Source organism: Trachypithecus francoisi, unplaced genomic scaffold (genome assembly GCF_009764315.1).
Source record: "Trachypithecus francoisi isolate TF-2019V2 unplaced genomic scaffold, Tfra_2.0 Lachesis_group16, whole genome shotgun sequence".
Taxonomy (NCBI): Eukaryota; Metazoa; Chordata; class Mammalia; order Primates; family Cercopithecidae; genus Trachypithecus; species Trachypithecus francoisi.
Window position 1 is genome coordinate 71,870,627 of NW_022681461.1, and position 21,823 is coordinate 71,892,449.

The 21,823-nt window shown below is 50.1% G+C and overlaps 1 protein-coding gene across 1 annotated transcript; it reads left to right on the forward strand.

Annotated features, from left to right (window-relative positions):
• The first annotated feature begins 1,163 nt into the window (after positions 1-1,163).
• Positions 1,164-19,946, forward strand: AMBP (alpha-1-microglobulin/bikunin precursor). The gene is made up of 10 exons (XM_033237703.1): positions 1,164-1,537; positions 2,918-3,060; positions 4,623-4,699; positions 5,544-5,660; positions 6,953-7,054; positions 10,127-10,173; positions 17,332-17,413; positions 18,491-18,658; positions 18,984-19,157; positions 19,803-19,946. Exons 1-10 carry the CDS (start codon positions 1,421-1,423, stop codon positions 19,832-19,834), a joined length of 1,059 nt encoding a protein of 352 aa, XP_033093594.1. The 5' UTR covers positions 1,164-1,420; the 3' UTR covers positions 19,835-19,946.
• The last annotated feature ends 1,877 nt before the right edge of the window (positions 19,947-21,823 follow it).

The window sequence follows — 21,823 nt, forward strand, 5'->3', positions numbered from 1 at the left end:
ACATCTGCGAATCAGATTCCTTCTACGGTTCAGGATGCACATGGATTTTGAAGGGGGTACCGTTCAACCTGCCACAAACACTCAGCTCTTATTCTATGCTGGGTACTGTCCTAGTGCATTGCAGGTGCCCACTCAACAATCCTAGGAGCTAGGAGCTATTATTATCCCCATTTACAGATGAGGAAACCGAGGCACTGAGAGGCAAAGTGACTTGCCCAAGGTCACACAGCAGTGAGTGCCACTGTAGGCTGCTTGGCTCCCACGTCCATGGTGTCAACCGCGCCTTTCCCAGCTACTCCACTCCCGGCTGAGGGATTCTGGGCAAGTCGCTTCACTCTTGGAGACTCAACTCCTCTGTCTGTAAAGGGGACAAACAGCGCCTACTTCATAAGCTTGTTGTGGGGATTCACTGGAAGCCCGTGGCACGTGTAAAGTGCCCGGTACACAGCCAGCACAGAGTAGGTGCTTACTGAATGGAAGCTCATAACAGTCATCATTCTTGGCCAGGCGCGGTGGCTCAAGCCTGTAATCCCAGCACTTTGGGAGGCCGAGGCGGGCGGATCACGAGGTCAGGAAATCGAGACCATCCTGGCTAACCCGGTGAAACCCCGTCTCTACTAAAAATACAAAAACTAGCCGGGCGATGTGGCGGGCGCCTGTAGTCCCAACTACTCGGGAGGCTGAGGCAGGAGAATGGCGTAAACCCGGGAGGCGGAGCTTGCAGTGAGCTGAGATCTGGCCACTGCACTCCAGCCTGGGCGACAGAGCGAGACTCCGTCTCAAAAAAAAAAAAAAAAAAAAAAACAGTCATCATTCATCATTCTTCATGTCTCTATTATTTGCAAAGGCTAGGGCAAGCCTGGGGGCTGGAGAATGAAATCTGGGGACAGGATACCTGGATTCTGGGCTTGGCTCTGCCCGTAGACTTCCCTGAGGTTTCTGGCAAGCCACTTCCTCTCCTTGGGCCTCAGTTTTTTCCTGTGAGAAATGGGCCCAGTCAGCCTTGACCTGCTGGCTCACAGAGCTGTGAAGTCCAGATGATATGACTCAGCAGAAAGGCCAGGTCGCTCCCCATCCTCGCATGACCCCAGTGACAGGTAGGGAATCTGAGGGGGACTTTTGGAGGGGCGGAGCCCAACCCTGGTGCCCCAGGGCCCTATTGTGCTTGGCCAATGCCTCTTCTGAAGCAGCCATCCCGGCCTCTTGGCACTGTTGACCCCAGCCAGGCTACAGGGATCGATTGGAGCTGGCCTTGGGGCTGTAATTGGCCTCAGCCGAGCAGGGCAAACACTGAGGTCACCGACAAGCCACAGGCCCCTTCCCCAGCCTCAGTTCACAGCTACCCTGGGCAGGGAGGCAGTGGCCCTTCTGTTGCTAGAGCGAGCCTGTGGGATACACCAAGGCAGAGGAGCCTAGAGCCATGCGGAGCCTCGGGGCCCTGCTCTTGCTGCTGAGTGCCTGCCTGGCAGTGAGCGCCGGCCCTGTGCCAACGCCACCCGACAACATCCAAGTGCAGGAAAACTTCAACGTCTCTCGGGTGAGGCTGCCGCTGTCTGTGGTGGGGTGGATGTGGTGATGGGGACTCCAGGCAGATGGGCCCTGCTGAGCAAGGGCTGCCTGTCTCGGGGTCTCAGGCTTCTACTCAGATCATCTGGGATTATGGGATCCTTTGAAGGTACAACTCTATCCCCTGCCATTCTGTGGGCCTCTTGGCTGACATTCTATGAGTCAAACATCCTTACCTTCTGCACTGTCTTCCTGGGCTCCAAGGGGAATCCTTGTGTTAATGGGAACCCACTCCAGAGAAGGCTTTGTCCTGCCTGCCGCTACCCTGCAGCCCCCGTACAGGCACCTAGCTTTGCCCAGACCTCTCTGCCCACCCCACTCCCAGCCCTTCCTTCTCTAATGACTCCCCTCTCCCTGTGGCATCTTTCCCTTAGCTCTTCCTGCATCCCATGCCACATCCGGCCTGACTGCGGACAGACACCTGGGGTGGCACAGGGTGGACATGTGGCCAGCAGCTTTCGGGTTGGGCATGTGGGGCTTATGGGAAGAGGTGGAGCAGGACAGGGAATGGGGTTGGGGGACATTCAGAGGCTTGGACACAGGGAGAGACCTGGACTGGGGCAGGACACTCTCCTGCAAGTGTGGAGTGCCAGAGCTGCCTTCCAACCCCCACTCTACCCTAAATCCTGGGGTGGCTTTGAGCAGACCCTTGCCCACCTGGGATTCAGTCTTCATGTCTGTATAAAGGGTGTCAGAACCTTCTAGCTGTGGTGTCGTGTGGGTTTTGTTTACTTTTAGGGATAAGGAAAGGTCGTGGCAGAGGGGCAATGAGAAGCAGGTCCCTGTGGCAGTCTGGGACACAAAGGGTGTGGGGCACATTGACCTGTTCTGCAGGAGCCTGAGGGCTCCTTCAGCTGTCCTGTGCACTTTCAGGAGGAAGAGGCAGCAGGCCTGTCCTGAATGACCCCATCATGTTCATTACACTTCTGAAATACTTCCTAACATGGGGTTGTGGGCTGCCTTGCGAGATGGGGCTACCCCATCACTGGAGGAGTAAAAGACAGGACTCCAGCTCTTGGGGAGCAGTGGTTGATGAAGCTATGGACAGATCCCACATCTCGATAAAGTAAGCCCTTCTGCAGGGCAGGTTGGGACCCCGGTGGCACACCTGCTTCTCTGGGCTCGCTGTGATGCCTGGAACTCCACTCTTAGGGATCTGTCCTCCCTTGAAGGTGTGTGGCCTCTGATTAGTCATAAGACATTATCCCTTAAAAGGATAAGTCATCTCGAGGAGAAGGAGGAGGAGGAGGGGGAAGAGGAGGAGGTGGTGGAGGACAGGGAGCAGATGTCAGCCAGGTCTGCTTTGAGGGCTGAGACTGATGCAGACCCCCAGAGCTCGCCTGCCTCCTAGATCTATGGGAAGTGGTACAACCTGGCCATCGGTTCCACCTGCCCCTGGCTGAAGAAGATCATGGACAGGATGACAGTGAGCACGCTGGTGCTGGGAGAAGGCGCTACAGAGGCGGAGATCAGCATGACCAGCACTCGTTGGCGGTGAGCACTGGGGTGGGGCCAGAAAGCTGAGAGAGACCAAGAGCCCCACAACCTTTCCAGCCCCGTCCATCCTGGGAAGTTGCAGATGTCTGCTTCCAGCCAGGACCTTCCCGCTGAACCCTAGATCCCTCTACTCTCCTCCACCAGGACCACCCTTTCCAGGTGTCCTATCTATTCCTCGAGAGCAGTGTCCCAGCACTGTGCCTGTTCTGCAAACTGCTCCTCCCCCTTGGGCATTCCTTAGCCCAGTGTGGGCACTTCAACCCCACAGGGACCCAGCCTGGGAACTGGGCTCCTCTCTCCCCTGTCACCCATCGTCAAGTCCTGCCCATTGTCCTCCTAAATCCCCCCAACCTGCTCACCTCTCCCCTCTCCACTGCCACCACCCTGGTCCAAGCCACCTCTCTTTCTTTCCTGGTTGTCTGCCACAACCTCTCTACTCCTTCCCCACCTCTGATCTCCACCCTTCCACCCCATCCACTCTTCACCCAGTAGCCAGAAAGACCTTTTGAAAACTCAAATCTGCTCAAGACCCTTCCATGACTCCCCACTGCCCTGGGAGTAAGATTCAAACCCTTGATGTGGCTTTCCAGGGCCCACCCAGAACCCCGAACTCCCTGCCACATACTCTGCCATGTAGTCTGAGTCTACCCATGTGGACCTTCTTTCCGTTCCGGAACTCTCACGCCTCCAGGTCCTTGCACCTGATGTTCCTTTTACTGGGAGCACTTCTCCTCCCTTCCCTGGGCTAATTAATTCCTGTGGATTCTTCAGAACTCAGGTTTCATGTCACCTCCTCCAGGAAACCATCCCAGACACCCAGGTTCAGGTTACCTGCCCTTCTTTGTGCCCGAAGAGCACCTCACACTTCCCCCCATGTGGTACTTCTCACACTGACTGCATCTGCCTCTCGCCTGCCTGCCTGACCCACTCAATTGCAAGCTCCAGGAACCCCAGGGGATGGGGTCTGTTTTGCTCTCTTATGTATCCCTGGCATGTAGCACAGGGCTTGCCACATAGGTGCTGCCCAATAAGTGTCCATTGGATACATAGTGCTCATTGTAACAATAATAGCTAATACATATATAGTGCTTCCTCCAAGTTCTTTACCTATGTGTCAGTTGATCCTCACACTAACCATGTGAGGTAGAAACTATCATGATCCCCATTTTATAAATGAGAAAACTGGGGCAAGAGAGACACAGAACAATACATGGATGAGTGCAGGAATTCATCACTCCAGCTCCTCCTGCGTCAGTATGATGTGTAGATTTGATGAAGGAAGGCGGTTTCAGTGCCGGCTTTGCCAGGAGGATGGCACGGATTGGTTTCTTCTTCTCTGTCCCTCCATCATATGGAAAATGGGAGTCTCTCAGGGCTAGTGTGAGGATTCAATAAGACATTTGGAAATGTTCATTTCCAAATTAGAAAGCAAACAAAACCACACAAACAAAAAGACTCCCCAAAACCAAGGCATTTGGAAAGAGCCCTGCAGGAGGGTTGAGTGTCAGGACGATGATCTCTACCAGGAATGACCTTCCTTTTGATTTGTTCATTTCTAGGAAAGGTGTTTGTGAGGAGATGTCTGGAGCTTATGAGAAAACAGATACTGACGGGAAGTTTCTCTATCACAAATCCAGTAAGTGGAGTGGAAGACATGCACACTCTCTCCTTTGCTTGAAAATACCTTGATGTCTTCAGCTCCTCCTGCCTCTGTAATCTTTCCTCCCATTTAGCTGAGATGTCATCTAGCCTTCCCCCAAACAACTCCTCCTCTTCCTCCTCCTTCTCCTCCTCTCCTCCTCCCCTTCCCTCTCTCCTTCCCTGCCCCCCTGGTGCCCATGCCCAGAGTAGGGTGATGGTGCTGATTTCACCAGCCTTCATGTTTTCTTAGGCACCTTCTATCAGTTGATAAAAATTTACTAAGCATCTACCATGTACAGTGGGCATGATGCTAAGTGAGAGAGGGATTTGGACATGAATTTATTTGTTAGTTCAGACAATGTTTATTGAATATGTTCTATGTGCCAAACAATTGTGTTAGGGCTGAACTTATGAATATGTTCTATGTGCCAAACAATTGTGTTAGGGCTGGAGAGATGGATGAAAGAAGAAATGATTGGTAACTGAATATATGTGAAGGATAAATAAGTCAATCAGTCAGTTGCCTAACAGGTAAATTGATGGAGTGATAAGGGAAAGAAGGAAGGAAGGAAAGAAGGAAGGAAGGGTGATGGATTGATGTATGGAGAGGATAGATGGATTGAGTGACGGTGGATGAATTAATATGGGTACATGGAGGATATAGATGGGTGAATAGGGAGAGACTGAATATGGATGAATTGATAAATGGAGATATGGAAGACACGGGTGGATAGATGGATGGATGAGGAGATGATGTGTGAGTAAACAGGCGACAGACCTCCAGCTGGAATAGTCTTCTGACTACTGATCCCTCTGGTCTGCCTGCACCTCCCATGCAGAATGGAACATAACCATGGAGTCCTATGTGGTCCACACCAACTATGATGAGTATGCCATTTTCCTGACCAAGAAATTCAGCCGCCGTCATGGACCCACCATTACTGCCAAGCTCTACGGTAATGGCTTATTACTAGATGTGCCCATTGGAGTTAAGGGTGGGAAGACATTGATTTATGGACAGTGGAGTGGGTAAGAGCAGGGAGTTTTGCTTTTTTTTTCTGACAAAACTCTAGTTTGGAGAAAGGTACAATCATTAAGTCTCCCTGGAGGAGGTGAAATTCCCTTTTTTTGATCTCTAAAATTCCAGGCCTAGAGAATTACAGAGCCTCCAGGCCCTTAAAAGAACCAGTGGGGGCTAGGTGCTGTGGCTCACACCTGTAATCCCAACATTTTGAGAGGCCAAGGCAAGAGGATTGCTTGAGGCCAGGAGTTTGAGACCACCTTGGGCAATATACTGAGACTGCATCTCTATGAAAAATTAAAGAATTAGCTGGGCATAGTGCATGTGCCTGCAGTTCCAGCTACTCAGGAGGCTTAGGCAGGAGGGTCACTTGAGCCCAGGAATTTGAGGCTGCAATGAGCCATGATTGGGCCACTGCATTTCAGCCTGGGCAACAGAGCAAGATCCTGTCTCAAAAAAAAAAAAAAGGGGGGCCAGGCGCGGTGGCTCAAGCCTGTAATCCCAGCACTTTGGGAGGCTGAGACTGGTGGATCACGAGGTCAGGAGATTGAGACCATCCTGGCTAACACGGTGAAACCCCGTCTCTACTAAAAATACAAAAAGTAGCCGGGGAGGTGGCGGACGCCTGTAGTCCCAGCTACTCGGGAGGCTGAGGCAGGAGAATGGCGTAAACCCGGGAGGCGGAGCTTGCAGTGAGCTGAGATCTGGCCACTGCGCTCCAGTCCGGGCGACAGAGCGAGACTCCGCCTCAAAAAAAAAAAAAAAAGGTGGGGGGATCGAGATCGAGACCATCCTGGCTAACACGGTAAAACCCCGTCTCTACTAAAAATACAAAAAAACTAGCCGGGCATGGTGGCAGGCGCCTGTGGTCCCAGCTACTCGGGAAGCTGAGGCAGGAGAATGGCGTCAACACGGGAGGCGGAGCTTACAGTGAGCCGAGATCCTGCCACTGCACTCCAGCCTGGGCGACAGAGGGAGACGCCGTCTCAAAAAAAAAAGGGGGAGAGGGAAGAGTCCTCCGTGGGGACTCAGGAGACCTGGGTGGGATCCTGGGTGGGCCCTTCTTCCTCTTGGGAGCCTGTCTTTCCCTAAGTGTATCGAATAGATTAATTGCATCAATCGTTTTCAAATTTTCCATAAGGGAAAATCACTGGGCAAAATCATTTCAGGCCCTTCCACTCCAGGCACCTGGTGGTTCTAGGTGTCTCCTCTGCTTCCTCCTTGCAGGGCGAGCGCCGCAGCTGAGGGAAACCCTCCTGCAGGACTTCAGAGTGGTTGCTCAGGGTGTGGGCATCCCTGAGGACTCCATCTTCACCATGGCTAACCGAGGTACATAGCAACCCCCCACCTCAATATCCTGTCCCCTCTTCATCCCTTGTGGGCCCCAGAGACCATCCCAGCCCCTGGGTCCTTACTATAATCCTCTGAGATAAAGAGGGGCCATAGCCTCCCCTCTTAGTGAATCGGGAAGCCAATGGATTTGCTTCAAGTCTCACAGCTTATTCCCAGCAGAGCTTAGACTAGAACCCACTCAGTGTTCATTCTACTGCCATGTGTCTCAGGCAGGTTGTAGCCAGAATCCATAGATACCTCTTCGGAGGCAAACAGTTTTGGGACTAAGAGGATGGGCTCAGGAATCAGAGTGTTACAGGATCTTTGGGGCATTGCTTTTCTGGCTGTAAACCTCTGTGGTCCGTGGTGCATTTGCCTGAGTTTTGCTTGGGTCTGCTGGGCTTGTTCCACCCACTTGGCCTGGTAGATTATGCTATGCTTGGCTCATGCTACTGGCCTGGATCCCACACCTCCAAGGGAGACTGCGACTCAGGCATGAAGCAGCAAGGGGTGTATGAGTGAGCATGGGGTCCAGCCACTGTAGTCAGACATGCTGGCTGCTGCCATGGAGTGGGCAGCTCCAGGTGCTGGCATGGGTGCCAGCATTCTGTAAGGGTGTGGCTGGACCAGGTGCACCACAAGCAGATTTCTCAGCTGGCACCAGGGAATGGAGTGGTGCCTGGAAGCTTGGAGATGCCAGGAACTGCAGGGCCCCAAAGAGGAAGTCACAGTTCTGGCTCGGGGAGCTCCCAGGTCTGGGCTCCCCAAAGGACCACAGCTTTTCTCTCCTTCTCTTCACCTGCAATGTGGTGAGCAAGGGGCATGTTTCAGCCCTGTTTGTGTTACAGTTTGCCTTGCCATTTGATGGATCCTAAGTTCTTGTCCTGTGACCAGAAAGAATGAGGTATGCAGACAAACGCAGGGCGAGCAAGATGAAGGGGAGCTTTACTGAGCAATAGAACAGCTTGGAGGGGACAGCTGCCTGCAGTGGGCAGCTCCTTTCTGCAGCCAGGGTGTTCTGGTGAGTGTTCAGCTCCTAGCAGAGGGGAGACCCTGGAATGGGAAGCTCCTCTGTGCAGGCAGGTCATCTGCTGAGGCTGCAGCTCTCAGCAGAGAGGAGGCCCTAGAGTGGGTGTCTCCTCTCTGTAGGCAGGTCATCCCATTGTCTCCCCTTGTCTCTCTGTCCTCTCTTTGAATCTGGCTGAGCCTGGGGTTTTCATCTCTGGCCTTTCCTCTAGTCTGGCTGAGTCTGGGATTTCTATGGGTGCTCTGTGTGCAAGTTTGTACTGACTGGCCCATGGGCAGCCATGGGTAGGCCCAGGGAAAAGCACCACAAGTTCCCCATCTGCTTCACAGGACTGGTGGCCCAGCCCCCAGGCTTCAGGTCCTTCCCGGCTTCAAGTGGGGCTTCACCGGGGACCAGCCTCCTTCCACTCAGGAGCCTGTCTGCCTTCTGCTGCTATTCATGGCACCCAGGCTATTCATACTAAGGGGTGCCTCCAGGCCAGTGCCAGCTGCCATCAGCCCCCACTTGGCCTCCCTCTCATGCTTGTTGGCATCCAAAGTCTGGAGGGGGCTGAGGCGACTGGGAGCTGGCATGTCAGCACTGCCCTGAGCACACCTGTCCAGGCTTCAGCAGCACCCTGGCTCAGACCTGATCTTCCTCCAAGATAAAGCAGGCACCAACAGCAGGGAGAAGCCAGGCAGTGGGAGCAGTCATCCTAGAGTCTGTGGTGGGCAGGGGACCTTCCTGGGCCTCTGAGAGTGCAGAAATGCCTGGGTCCACAGCCATAGGAGCGCAGCTGCTGCTGCACCCAGGCAGCTCCTGCCTCACCAACTCAGAAGGGGCAGGGCTCCCACTTGTGCCCAGCTCCCACCAGCTCAATGGGGTGTGCAGCCCCAGCCGCACCCCCTTGCAGCCTGGGGCAGGGGCTGTTGGTGGGCCCAGACTGGTGTCTAGGGCTGGGGTGACATTGTGGCAAGCTCCCTCCATGGCCCCAGCACTCAGGGGTGGCCTGAGGCTCCCCTTGCCTGGCTCTCAGCCCTGCCCAAAGGGTGCCTCCAGGAGTGGATTGTAGGCCCCAGGCCCAGGCATTCAGAGTGTCAGGCTTGGCGGTCACCCCAATGTGGGGTGGACCCTGGGGACATGGCCCCCGGTGGCTTCACACAGAACCTCCTCCCGAGGCACAGGAACCCCGTGCCCTCAGTGGGGTGGGCCTGGTGGCCGCACCACTGGCTGGGTCCCTGAAGTGGGCGCCACTCCCATTTCCTGCCCCAGGCCCCTGAAGCATAGCCCCAGCTCCACACCCCAGGCCCAGCCCTGTGCTCTGTGTGCAAGTGCAGCAATGCCCTGGGCCCAGCTCTGCCCCAGGGGCCCTGTCTGCCCAATTGTATTGCTCCCCTGCTGGCAGGTGACTCAGCCCAGCCCCACTGTGATGGCCTCCAGAGTGGCAGGCTCCAGGGGCTCCCAGAGGTGGGATCCGGGGACTGTCAGCCTCCTCCCCACGACCTCTCTGCAATGATGATGGGCGAGAATGGCAACATGGGGCCAGGGTCTGGAGCACAGACCCTCGTGCCTCTCTGCCGCAGCCGGTGTGATGGCAGCGGACACTCCGGATGGCCCACTGATGCCATCAAGAGCACCTGGATTCAAACTTAACTGCGTGGCCTCTGGCTAGTCAACCTCTCAGGGCCTCATTTCCCGCATCTGTATATTGGGCATAATAACACCTTCCTTAGAAGTTGCTGTAAAAGGCAATGCAATATAAGCACAATAGCACTGTGCTCATAAATGCTCAGTGTTGCTCTTGCTATTCTTGCCATGATGCCGATAAAATGATGCTAGTGGGGTGGGGTGGGGTGGACAGATGGTAATGATGGTTCAGTCACCAGTCCGTTGCTTTTCCAGTGAATGGCCTTGAGCAAGCCACGCAGGCAGGACCATTCATGAAGTGGACTAAGGCATGACAAATTCCCAGCATGATACTCACCAAAGAAACAAATCTGGGTCTAGGATGGCCCCTGAGCCTGGTCCTCTTATTCACTCCTCTCTTCTGCTCTGTGGCCTAGGTGAATGTGTCCCTGGGGAGCAGGAACCAGAGCCAATCTTAATCCAGGTGAGTGCCTGATCCCCTGACCCCATCCCACCCCTTCCCACCCCACTCTGCCCCAGGCATGCTGCACACTTGATCCTGCTGCGGAGGGAGGCAGAGTCATGGGGAGGGGTTGAGAGAAGGCAGTGATGGGCATGAGTGTTGAAATCAGACTCACTGGGGCTCCATCTTGATTCTGCCACCTGGGCTAGTTGCCAATCCATCTGGACCTCACTTTTCTCATCTTTGAAACGGGATAATTACACTTACCTTCCAGGCTTGTGGTAGAATTTAATGACATATAGAAAAGTCCTTAGCACAGTGCCTAAAACTGTCTAAAAGAAGTAAAACACTCAATAACGAAATAGTAATACTCAATAATGAAATAATGATATTCAGTCCATGAAAATAAATCAACTGATGTCCCTAAAAATCAGCAAACCTGAGAATAAGCAGCTTCTCAAATCATCTCTTTTCCTATGTTGCCTTCTGATTTTGGGGGCTTTCTTACGCTTCCCTTTTATTTTCCTGCATTTTGTCATATTGATTACGCTTTCTTCATTCTCTTTTCTCTGATTATTTGGAAAATTATTTATCCTATTCTACCGATGTATGTATGTACATGGGTATATATCTATGTGTGTATATATATGAAACTTATTTAGAAAAATATTCTTGAAAATTGCAAAACTATAAACCCCCCACAAAAAGATCAAATGTCCTTGTTCCTATGTGGAACTAACAGTTAACACATTAGGTATTTGTTCCTATATTTTAAACGAAAAGGACCGTTGATCTTACAAAACTAATAAATGGTCATTATGAAGAATTAAAGGAATGTAGAAAAGTATAAAGATAAGTAAAAGGTTTTTTTTTTTAAATCTCACCACCTCAAAACTATCAGCAGTCACAGTTTCTGGAATCTTGCCACACATATGGATAAAAGGATTTATAGAAAAAAGGACAAATGGATGATCAAATTTAGATATACTGTTATTAAGTGGGATTATGTTACAAGTGCTATTTCTAATTTTTAAAAGCATTAATTGTGGTTTTACTTGTTTTTTTTTTTTAATTGAGACGGAGTCCCACTCTGTCACCCAGGCTGGAGTGCAGTGGCATGATCTTGACTCACTGCAACCTCTGCCTCCTGGGTTCAAGTGATTCTCTTGCCTCAGCCTCCTGAGTAGCTGGGATTACAGGTGCCCACCACCATGCCCGGCTAATTTTTATTTTATTTTATTTTATTTTTAGTAGAGACAGGGTTTTGCCATGTTGGCCAGGCTGGTCTCAAACTCCTGACCTCAGGAAATCCACCCACTTTCGTCTCCTGAAGTGCTGGGATTATAGGCGTGAGCCACTGTGCCTGGCCTTTTGAATTTTTTCTTAAGGAAACTGAAGTGGAGTTCTTGAACTTCAAATAAATATTTATTCACAAGAGGATTTATGTCCTAAAGATTCTTCTAAAGTCAAGGTGGTGAAAAGACATTTAAGAGGCTGCAGTCACTGTATATTTTTAAAGAGTGTATTTATTGGCCGGGCGCGGTGGCTCAAGCCTGTAATCCCAGCACTTTGGGAGGCCGAGACGGGCGAATCACGAGGTCAGGAGATGGAGACTATCCTGGCTAACACGGTGAAACCCCGTCTCTACTAAAAAATACAAAAAATTAGCCGGGCGAGGTGGCGGGCGCCTGTAGTCCCAGCTACTCGGGAGACTGAGGCAGGAGAATGGCGTAAACCCAGAAGGCGGAGCTTGCAGTGAGCTGAGATCCGGCCACTGCACTCCAGCCTGGGCGACAGAGCGAGACTCCGTCTCAAAAAAAAAAAAAAAGAGTATATTTATTGTCTCCGTGATTTGAAAGACAGACAGGAGCACTCTCTTTGAGAGTGAAACTCTGCGGCAACTCTTCTTTCTTCTGCCTTTTTCATTGTCTAGATCGATACCATTCCCGTCTTCTCTGTCTCCATAATCCCATCTTTTAGGAGTAGTTCTCTATTTTAGTGGATTCTGTTCTTACCTTTAGTGAATATAACCACAGCTTCTCTGTTCCTGAGTTATTTATTCCTATTATTCTCTTAATTAGTGCCATTTCTTTGCCAGGTGGTGTTTTTGAGGAGGGTTCATGAGTGTTTCAGTCCATGAATTCTCCCATGTTTGAGAAGGTCTGTCAATTTCCTCCGTATTTGATGCCATTTTGCTTGTTTGCAACAATCTCGGGTCGTGTGTTTCTTCTCTTAGAACTTTGTATATGTTACTCCATTGTTCTCAAGCGCTGATTATTGCTATGAAAAAGCCCGAGACCCGTATGATATTTCTTCTCTTTGTAGGCAATTTGTTCTTTCTGTTCAGATGCCTGGGAAAACTTTATCATTAAAATCAACATCTTAACAAAACCTGTCTTGATGTTGAAAATTCGGTATAAAAATTTATTGGGGGTTGAGCACAGTGGCTCATTCCTGTAATCTCATCTCTTTGGGAAGCTGAGGCAGGAGGATCACTTGAGGTCAGAAGTTTGAGACCAGTCCGAGCAACATAGTGAGATTCCATCTCTACAAAAAGTGTTTGTGTTTTTATTTGTTTTTTAAATTAGCCAGCTCGGTGGGTGGCACTTGTAGTCCCAGCAACTCGGGAGGCTAAGGAGGGAGTATTACTTGAGCCCAGCAGGAGTTCGAGGTTACAATGAGCTATGATTGTGCCACTGCACTCTAGCCTGGGCAACAGTGAGATCTTGTCTCTATTTAAAAAAATACATCCTGGGCCAGGTGTGGTGGGGTCACTCCTGTATAAAAATATAACAATTAGCCAGGTGTGGTGGCGCATGCCTGTAGTCCCAGCTACTCGGAAGGCTGAGGCAGGAGAATCGCTTGAACCGGGGAGGCAGAGGTTGCAGTGAGCCGACATCGCACCACTGCACTCCAGCCTGGGTGACAGAGCAAAACTCCGTCTCAAAATTATAATAATAATAATAATAATAATAATAATAATGCATCCTGGAATTCAATGTTGTCTTTTCATGTACAGATTATATCTCTTCTGTGTTTGAGGGATATCTCTCTTGATATCATTGAGTTTATCTTCCATTCCCTTTGTTGGTTTTGCTACCTCAGGAACGCTTGTTCTAGCATCTGGGAGCATCTTTGCCTTCCACATCTACTAGTTTCTCCACAGTTGCTTTCATGTCTTTGTCTTTTCCATCTGCATTCACTGGGATTATCACCAATCTCTCTTCTACGACATTCATTGCATTTTTAGCAGCCATTTCCTTCTGCAGACAGTCATTTCATTCTGTTCCTTGCTATTTCTATTTCTAATTTATTCACTGGCTCTGAATTTATGTTGTTTTGGTTCTCAATTTGTTTCCATAGGCTTGGATTTCTTCTTTTTCATCTTTTTCTGTTGTTTTTGCTCATGCCTGTAATCCTAGCACTCTGGGAGGCTGAGGCAGGAGGATTGCTTGAGGCCAGGAGTTCAAGACCAGCCTGGGAAACATAGCAAGATCCCATCTCTACACACACACACACACACACACACACACACACAGAAACATGTGCACATAAATGCATGTTCTAATTAAGTAATTCTATAGCTTGAAGGCATTGAGGAATTTCCTTCTGTTTCTTGAGTTCTGTTTTCCTCTGGTGTCACAGGTTGGGTTCCCCAGGACCAACACCTGTAGGGGAGAAGGCATGAAGGCAGGATTGGGCAGAGGAAGCAGTCCAGCTGCGATGCAGTTACAATGCCTCAGCCAACACCACAGGGACCTCTGACACTTCAGAGAGGTCCCAAGATGCTGCAAAGGGGCTGAGTCCTAATATCCCTGTGTTGATCAGTCTGGGAGGTGGGCATGACCTTGGGTGAGATGACTCCTTTAGCTGCCACAGTCCCCAGGCTGACCCCGGGAGCTGTCTGACAGCAGCACTGTCCGCGACTGAGGAAGTACATCCATTGCTGAGGGGAATCCAAGCAGTTTATGAAGGTGTCCACCGCAGCCGGGCTCTTTCTCTTATTCAGGTTATTTATTTTTTTATTCACTTCTGAAGTGGGTTTGGGTAGTTTCTGTACCATTTCTCTTCATCTTGCTCCTTCTTAGTCAGCTTCATACAGATTTTCTGTTTGTTCTGGTACAGTGGGAAGTGCCATTTACTCCTTGGCCCTCTTCCCAATAAATTTGAGCCCAATCCCACCTCCCCCAGCCTCATTCTACTTTAGTGTAAGATCTGGGTATTTTATGTTTCATCAACTTTTGTAAAGTCCAAGGAAACGGTGGCGGTGGCGGTGGGGCGAGGAGCTGCCCCGAGGTGCACGTGCAAGTCTGAATACCATCTGTGTGTTTCCTGGGGCTGCCATAACAGAGAACCACAAACGGGGAGTTAAACAACACAGATGCGCTGTCTCACAGTTCTGGAGGCCAGAAATCCAAGATCAAGTTGCTGGTAGGGTTGGTTCCTTCTGTGGGCTTCGAGAAAGACTCTGTGCCGTGCCTCTCCCACGGCCTCTGGTGGTTTGCTGGCAGTCTTTGGTGTTCCTTGGCTTGTTAAAAGCATCATCCCAATTCCTGCCTTTATCTTCACAGGGAGTTCTCTATGTGTGCGAATCGCCCCTATTTATAAGGACACCACTCATATCGGATTAGGGTCCACCCTAATAATCTCATCTTAATTTGCTGCAGCCGAACAATCCGATTTCCAAATAAGGTTTCATTCTGAGGTTCTGGGGGGTTAGGACCCCAGTATATCAATTTTGGGGGACACAGTTCAATCCATAACATCCTTCCTCTGCTTCTGTTTGGAAGGACTGCTGAATGTTCTGGATGGGGCCCATTATCCCTGGAGGCGGGGGGCTGGTGTGATATAATCCATCCCACAGCAACGTGTCCTGGAGCACTCAATTGCATAGCCCTGGAACTTTTACTACTATTCCTCCCATTCCATGAACTTCATTTTTGCTTTTTACTCCTTTCTCTCCAAAAGGCATTTTCACTACTCCTCTGTCAGGAAAGGGATGGAGTGCCCCTCAGTTTTCTCCTTCTGGATTTAGAAGGATTAGGAAAAATCATAAATCTGATGACATACCAGGCCTGGTGGTTGGAGGGCACAGCTGAGCCATTCTATTCAGTTCCAAAATGTCTTGTGTTTTTTTCCTTGGTTGCCAGTTGTTTTTGGCTTTAAGTTGGACTCCTTTCTTTGTTTGAGTGATACTGATGACAATTTGGGGGCTGGTGTTATGCTTTCAAACTCATTTTTTTTGGCTAAATATTAGGTTTTGGGGGGAGAACTCTAGAGGAGAGTTTCAATCTGCTATTTTAATCCAGATGTCAACTAAATCTGTATTTCTTTATCAATGTCAAGAATGAAACCACAGCTAATGACTCCCCTTGCAAAAGAGTGGAATACAGCACACTTCTATTTCCCCTGTTTCTCACCATGATTATCCTTTCAGATTTTTCCCCATACCTGTTTTTGTGGATATGATCTGAAATTGTTTACATTTTCTACCTTTATTTTTTTTAAAAAGAATTGTTTCTAAATATTTCCAGTAAATCACGTAACCATGTTAGCAATTATTTTTTAACTCTATATTTTATTGGCTTTGTACCTTATCATCATTTCTTTGCCATTACATCTTTAATTTCTGGCATTTAGATTCCCTTCTCAATTGGTGGGACTATGTCTACAAGTAATTTTTTCAGGAAAGATACATGGGTGACAAATGTCTAAATCCTTGCAAGGCTGAGAATGTCTTTCTGTGGTTATATCATACGGCCAGTGGTTTGGATGAGTGCAGGATCCCAGGGTTACAACCTTTTCCCTCTTAAAACCCTCAGATATTGCTCTGGGGCTTCTGTCATTAAATGCTGTCATTTACTCTGAAGGCCACCAGGCTCTTTATTCTTTGTCCCTAGGAATGTCCAAGAAGGAGCTCTTCACTAATTTTGCCGGACTCCCATTTTCCCTATAATTGGGCAACTCGAATCTTTCTTCAACTCAAAAAGTTTTCTTTTATTATTTCTGCCTTGATTTTCTCTCCTGGAAATCCTATTATGTGGGTTTATTTCCCATAGCATAGAAACTGCACTTCATCATCTCTATGGTGTGGTTAAATTCAACATCATTTTAACGTTCAACAATTTTCTACTTTCACATACTCATTTCCATCACTGTTGGCTCCTGTTATATGAATGTATGCCATCTTTTTGTGTTTGTTTGTTTTTGTTTTTTGGATGCATGTCATCTTGAATTTCAGGGAAGGTTTAAGTGTTCTTCTGTTTCTTATTGCCATCAACCTGAATTCCAGAAGATCCAGAATATCTCCCATTTAGTGAGGGTATTTCTTCAGCCCAACCCAATTCTGGCAGCTGCAGTATTTAACTTGTCCCACGACTTTTCTCCATTTCTCTATCCTCATCAAGGAAAGTCTATATGCCACCAGCTTAAGACTGGTCTAGAAGACAGAGAAAGTCCCTGACAGTTTTCACAGTGTTCTGTTGCCCCTGAAAAGGAGATGAGAAATTTTGAGATTGCTACAGCTACCTTCTCACGTTCCAGGTCTCACCTGTGGGCAGGGCTGCTGCCTACTGGCCAGCAGTGTCCTGCTTATCTCTTCTATAATTGCCTTGGGATCCTGCCTCAGGGATTCTACACCCAGAGGCCCTCTTGACAGCTTTGGCAACCTACCCTGCTCTGCAGTCCCCACCACCAGAACAAGGAGTTAGGATCCGTTCCAGGGGCCCTTCTTCCTCTGGATTTTTTTTTTCTGCAAGCAGCTAATGATGATCTGGTCAGCACTTCCTGTAAACCAGTTGCACCTGTGCTCTGCTGTGCACCAATGCCTTCACATCTTTAGTGTGAGGGTGCTGCTCTCCCCTGGTTTCCAACTCTGGGAGATATCCTTTCTTCATTACTATGTTCCTTTAGGCATTTCAACTGGAAGTTGGATATGGGGCTGTTGTCATACCTCATGGTTTTGAATTTCACTTCAGACCAGAAATCTGTCCTCTCATGCCCATTCAGGAATTCAGGTTGATATTTTTGGGAAAGCAGTCCTTTAAACAGTCTAGGAGCTGTGTTCCTACCTACACCCTGATTCCCAAAGCAGGTTGTTCATCCATATATTCCAGGGTTACAGGAGAGCAATAATGGCAAGGGGTCTGCAACTGCTTCTTCTCTTTCTCTCCCCCACAGAGAGCCCGGAGGGCTGTGCTACCCCAAGAAGAGGAAGGATCAGGGGGTGGGCAACTGGTAACTGATGTCACCAAGAAAGAAGGTAATGAGCACCTGCCTTTTCACCCTCCCTGCCATACTCCAGAAAGGAAGGGCCGACAGTTGACTCACGCTGGCTGCTCTTATCACTGCAGTCTCTTTATCTGTTAGAGACTCAAGGGCTGGACTGAGAAAAGGCAAATCAAGTACTCTGCACTCTGCCAGGGGTTGTGGGGGCAGAGAGAGGAGCAAGAAGCATGGTCCTGAGCTTGAGATCTGTCAGCTCCATGATGAGAAGCTGGTTCTTGTCCTGTCTGTATGACTGTGTGGCCTCCTAGCCTTGGTTTCCTCATCCATATTATGGGATAATAGCCTGTGGGGCTGAACATCAGGGCTTTTGTAGAAGCAAGTTGGGGAGGGACATGGGAATGCTTTGTGTAGTTGACAGTGTTCACGAACAACTTCCTCTCCAACTCGATCAGCAAACACTGAACCCTGCTCTGCCCTAGCCCCTGTGCTGGGCACTGGGATCATATAGACCACTTGTGTCATTTTGGAACTTCTGGTCTAGTGGGGGAGGCATCCAAGGGAGAAGGTGATGGACCCAAAAGGAAGGGTCAGCTAAAGGACTGGGGGAGCTGAGAGGTTGGTGGGGTGAAGGGATCAGGAGGATTTCATGGATAAAGGGGAAGTCACGCGGTGTCCAGGCATCCAGGTAAAGTTTTATGGAGGGTGGCATTCCAGGGGGCAAGGAACAATGGGAGCAAAGGCAGGGTGGGTGGGACTTGGTGAAAAGGTCAGGCTGGCCAGTGTGGGTGCTGGTGAATATGTTATCAACTACTATTACAGAGTTTGGGGGCAGACAAGACCGATACAGGGGGATAGTGGGCCTGTGGTTCACTGGTAACTCCCCATGACATGGAGTGGAACGGGCATTGGTTTTGGAGACAGGGTTTTGAATCTTAGCTCTATGTGACCCTGGGCAAGTTACTTCACCTCTCTGAGAGTCAGTTTGCTTATCTAAAAAGAGTTGATAATCCTTTTAGTGAAAATTAAATAAGATGGCACACATCAAGTGTCCAGCCTGATAATGGGTACACAGTCAACACTTGGTCAGTGCTGCTGGTCTGCCCCTCCCTAGATTCCTGCCAGCTGGGCCACTCGGCCGGTCCCTGCATGGGAATGATCAGCAGGTATTTCTATAATGGCACATCCATGGCCTGTGAGACTTTCCAGTATGGCGGCTGCATGGGCAATGGTAACAATTTCATGACAGAGAAGGAGTGTCTGCAGACCTGCCGAACTGTGGGTGAGTGCGGGCCCCCACCCCTGTGCACTCTGCACCCTCAAGACCCTGTCCCTCCAGTAAACCACCTGTGAATTGGAAAGGTAGCTAAGACAGGGCATTCCAGTGGCAGAACTCCAGGCAGTTTCCTGAAATCATAGGAATTCCACCTTTGGATGTGGAGGACCTCAGGCAAATCATTTTCTTTCTGTGGGCCTCAGTTTCCCCATCTGTCAAAGAGGGATGAGGTGTTCTAGATGAGCAGGGCCCTCTGGCTCAGCAGTGTCATGTATGTCTGATCAGTAGTCACAAGGGTTTCTCATGTTCCATGCCTCTCTCCACCCCACAGCGGCCTGCAATCTCCCCATAGTCCGGGGCCCCTGCCGAGCCTTCATCCAGCTCTGGGCATTTGATGCTGTCAAGGGGAAGTGCATCCTCTTCACCTACGGTGGCTGCCAGGGCAACGGGAACAAGTTCTACTCTGAGAAGGAGTGCAGAGAGTACTGCGGTGTCCCTGGTGATGGTAGGCAGCCCTGCAGGGTGCCAGGCTGGGCTGAGGGGCTGTTGGAGTCGAGGTGGGAGAGCCCTGGGAGGAGTAGGGGTCTGGAGAGCTGAGTTCTGGACTCTGTTCTGCAGCCCATCTACTCTCTGAAATGGGGCCGAGCCTGGGGCCTTACCCCAGCTGGATTTGGGCCTTGGGGAGGTACTAGCCAGGCACTGGCAGAGGGTATGCAGGGCTGACTGAGGAGTGGTGCAGAGCTGGGTTCTAATTCCGCGCCTGCAACGTTGAGCAAGTGCCAATCTGAGTGTCAGTATTCTCTTGTAAAATGGGACACAGCACCTGCCTCCCAGCCTTCCCAGTACCTGACGCGGAGTTAGTACTCAGCTAATAGCAACTGCTACTACTAATAACGACGATACAATGATGACAGTAATAGCATTCCAGGGAACAGCAACCATTCAAGATGCTGGTGCCTTGATTTTCCCACTGGAAAATGGCACCTGCGGTAAACCAGAAGAGGAAAAAAAAATCTGATCATTTCATGGAATGCCCTTTGGAGATAAATCATTCAGCAAGCAGAGGTTACTGGCCCCAGGCAACAGCTGCCTTCCCTCCCCTGAGTGTCCCTGCCCACAGACCCCTCCCTGAGTCTCTGTGTGTCCACAGGGGATGAGGAGCTGCTGCGCTTCTCCAACTGACAACTGGCCGGTCTGCAAGTCAGAGGATGGCCAGTGTCTGTCCAGGGGTCCTGTAGCAGGCAGCGCCAAGCAACCTGGGTCCAAATAAAAACTAAATTGTGAACTCCTGAAATTCTGTGTCCTCATTGTTCGTTGTCATCACAAACGTAACAGGGTGGCGGAGGGGAGAAAAGCCAGGGTGGGGCCATATGCAACCCCAGCTTTCCCCAGAACTGAAAACTGCGTTGGAAACATAATAGAACTATCTTCAGTACATGACATTGGCTATGCAAATTATGAAACAAATCACAGTTCTATTTACAATAGTGTAAAATGGGATTATTTCGTTTTGTTTTAATAAGGCTAGGAAAGAAAGGAGGAAGAAGCTCTGGGGACTTGTTTCTGGGAGAGGTTTGATGGGTAATCAGTGACCCAGGCTCAGAAGAAATAATTGTGCCCTGCTGTGCCCAGGGAGCTCAGGGCAGACAGCCCACAAATGCCTGAAATAATTCCCCTGTCCTTTGTTGCACCAAACATTTCCCCAAGGTTTCACTTCGGCTGCAGCCACATCCCCAGAACCAGCTGCCTGGAGCTGGAAAGCCTCAGCGGTTTCTCTGCATGGCCCTGGACAGCCCATCCCCTGGGACCTTTCCCTGGAAGGAAAGTGCTCACTGGCCTTCACCTTGTGTCCAGTGCAACTGCTGGGCCCCTGCCCAGGGCCAGAAGCCCTCGGTCTGGGCTGGCTTCTCCTCACCCTTGGGAAAGGGAGTAGGTGGGCTGTCTAGAGCAGCCCAGGTCAAACTTGGCCCAAGAACACGACTCCAGGAGACTCCAGTGTAGATACATGGGCTTTACAAACATCTGATTTATAAATCTCTCTTGCTAACTGCATCCGCCCAGAGCCCCGATGGCTGCTGTGGCTGTAGAGGGGTTGGAGGCCCCAGCTTTGTGTGTTCTGAAGTGGAGAGCTGACCCTGGCAGAATAAACCCAGGCAGGGCCCTACCTCCTCCTCTCTGTGGGTGACCAGCATCCTAAGGGCCAGTGGCTAGTTCAGTCCTGGGCTCGCCCCTTGTGCCCTTAGCCCGTTGGCTTGAGGGACCAGGAAGGAAGGAAGGAAGGAGGGATTCCATAGTTCTGGCTGAGGGGAGGAACCTGGAGACAAGGATTTGGGGATAAAAGCTTTGCAGTCCCCTGGGTCAGACACATCAAGACCCTCCCTTTGTCTCCCCCAACGTCCAGAGTGTGGGGCTTACAGGTTCCAACAGAGAAGACTGCCTTGAGGGACAGTATATGTGGTCACGGCCTGGACTTTCTGGGCAGAAGCAGGTCAGGTCAGGTGCAGGGAGACAGGCAACTGTCCAGGAGAAGTGAGAGGCCCTCTTGCCTGGGACTAACAGAGGTTCTCCCATCCTGTGTCCACATCCTGTTCCTTTCACACGTGCCTCCCATGCCAGGGCCCACCAGCCACAGCAGTTTGAAGGGGCCATGTTGAAGAGTGATATTTTGAAGAGACTTGAACTGAAAGACAAAAATGTTTAAATTGCAGGGTGTGAGCTGCAGGTGCACAGGCCAGCGTCAGCTGGTGGATGGACACGTTGCTCACGAGATTTTTTTTTAATTTTATTTTTTGAGACAGGGTCTCGCTCTGTCACCTAGACTGGAGTTCAGTGCCGTGATCTTGGCTCACTGAATCCTTGACTTCCTGGGCTGAGGTGATCCTCCCACCTCAGCCTCCTAAGGAGCTGGGGACTACAGGCGCGTGCCACCATGCCTGGCTAATTTTTGTATTTTTGTTTTTGAGACACGGTTTCACCATGTTGCCCGGGCTAGTCTTGAACTCCTGAGCTTAAGCGATCCTCCCATCTTGGCTTCAAAAGTCTTGGGATTACAGACATGAGCCACCACGCCTGGCCGAGGTATTTTTTCACAGCTCTGAATTCGTCACTTGAAAACTGAGTTGCCACATAAAAATCTGGGTTTCTCAGTTCTCTTAAAAATAATTGGCATCG

What these genes read in the sequence shown, in the direction of transcription:
- AMBP (XM_033237703.1), top strand. Translation starts at nt 1,421, where the DNA reads ATGCGGAGCCTCGGGGCCCTGCTCTTGCTGCTGAGTGCCTGCCTGGCA. An exon ending in CTTCACCATGGCTAACCGAG is followed by an intron (nt 7,055 to 10,126) that starts GTACATAGCAAC and finishes TCTGTGGCCTAG; the next exon opens with GTGAATGTGTCCCTGGGGAG. An exon ending in TGATGTCACCAAGAAAGAAG is followed by an intron (nt 17,414 to 18,490) that starts GTAATGAGCACC and finishes GCCCCTCCCTAG; the next exon opens with ATTCCTGCCAGCTGGGCCAC.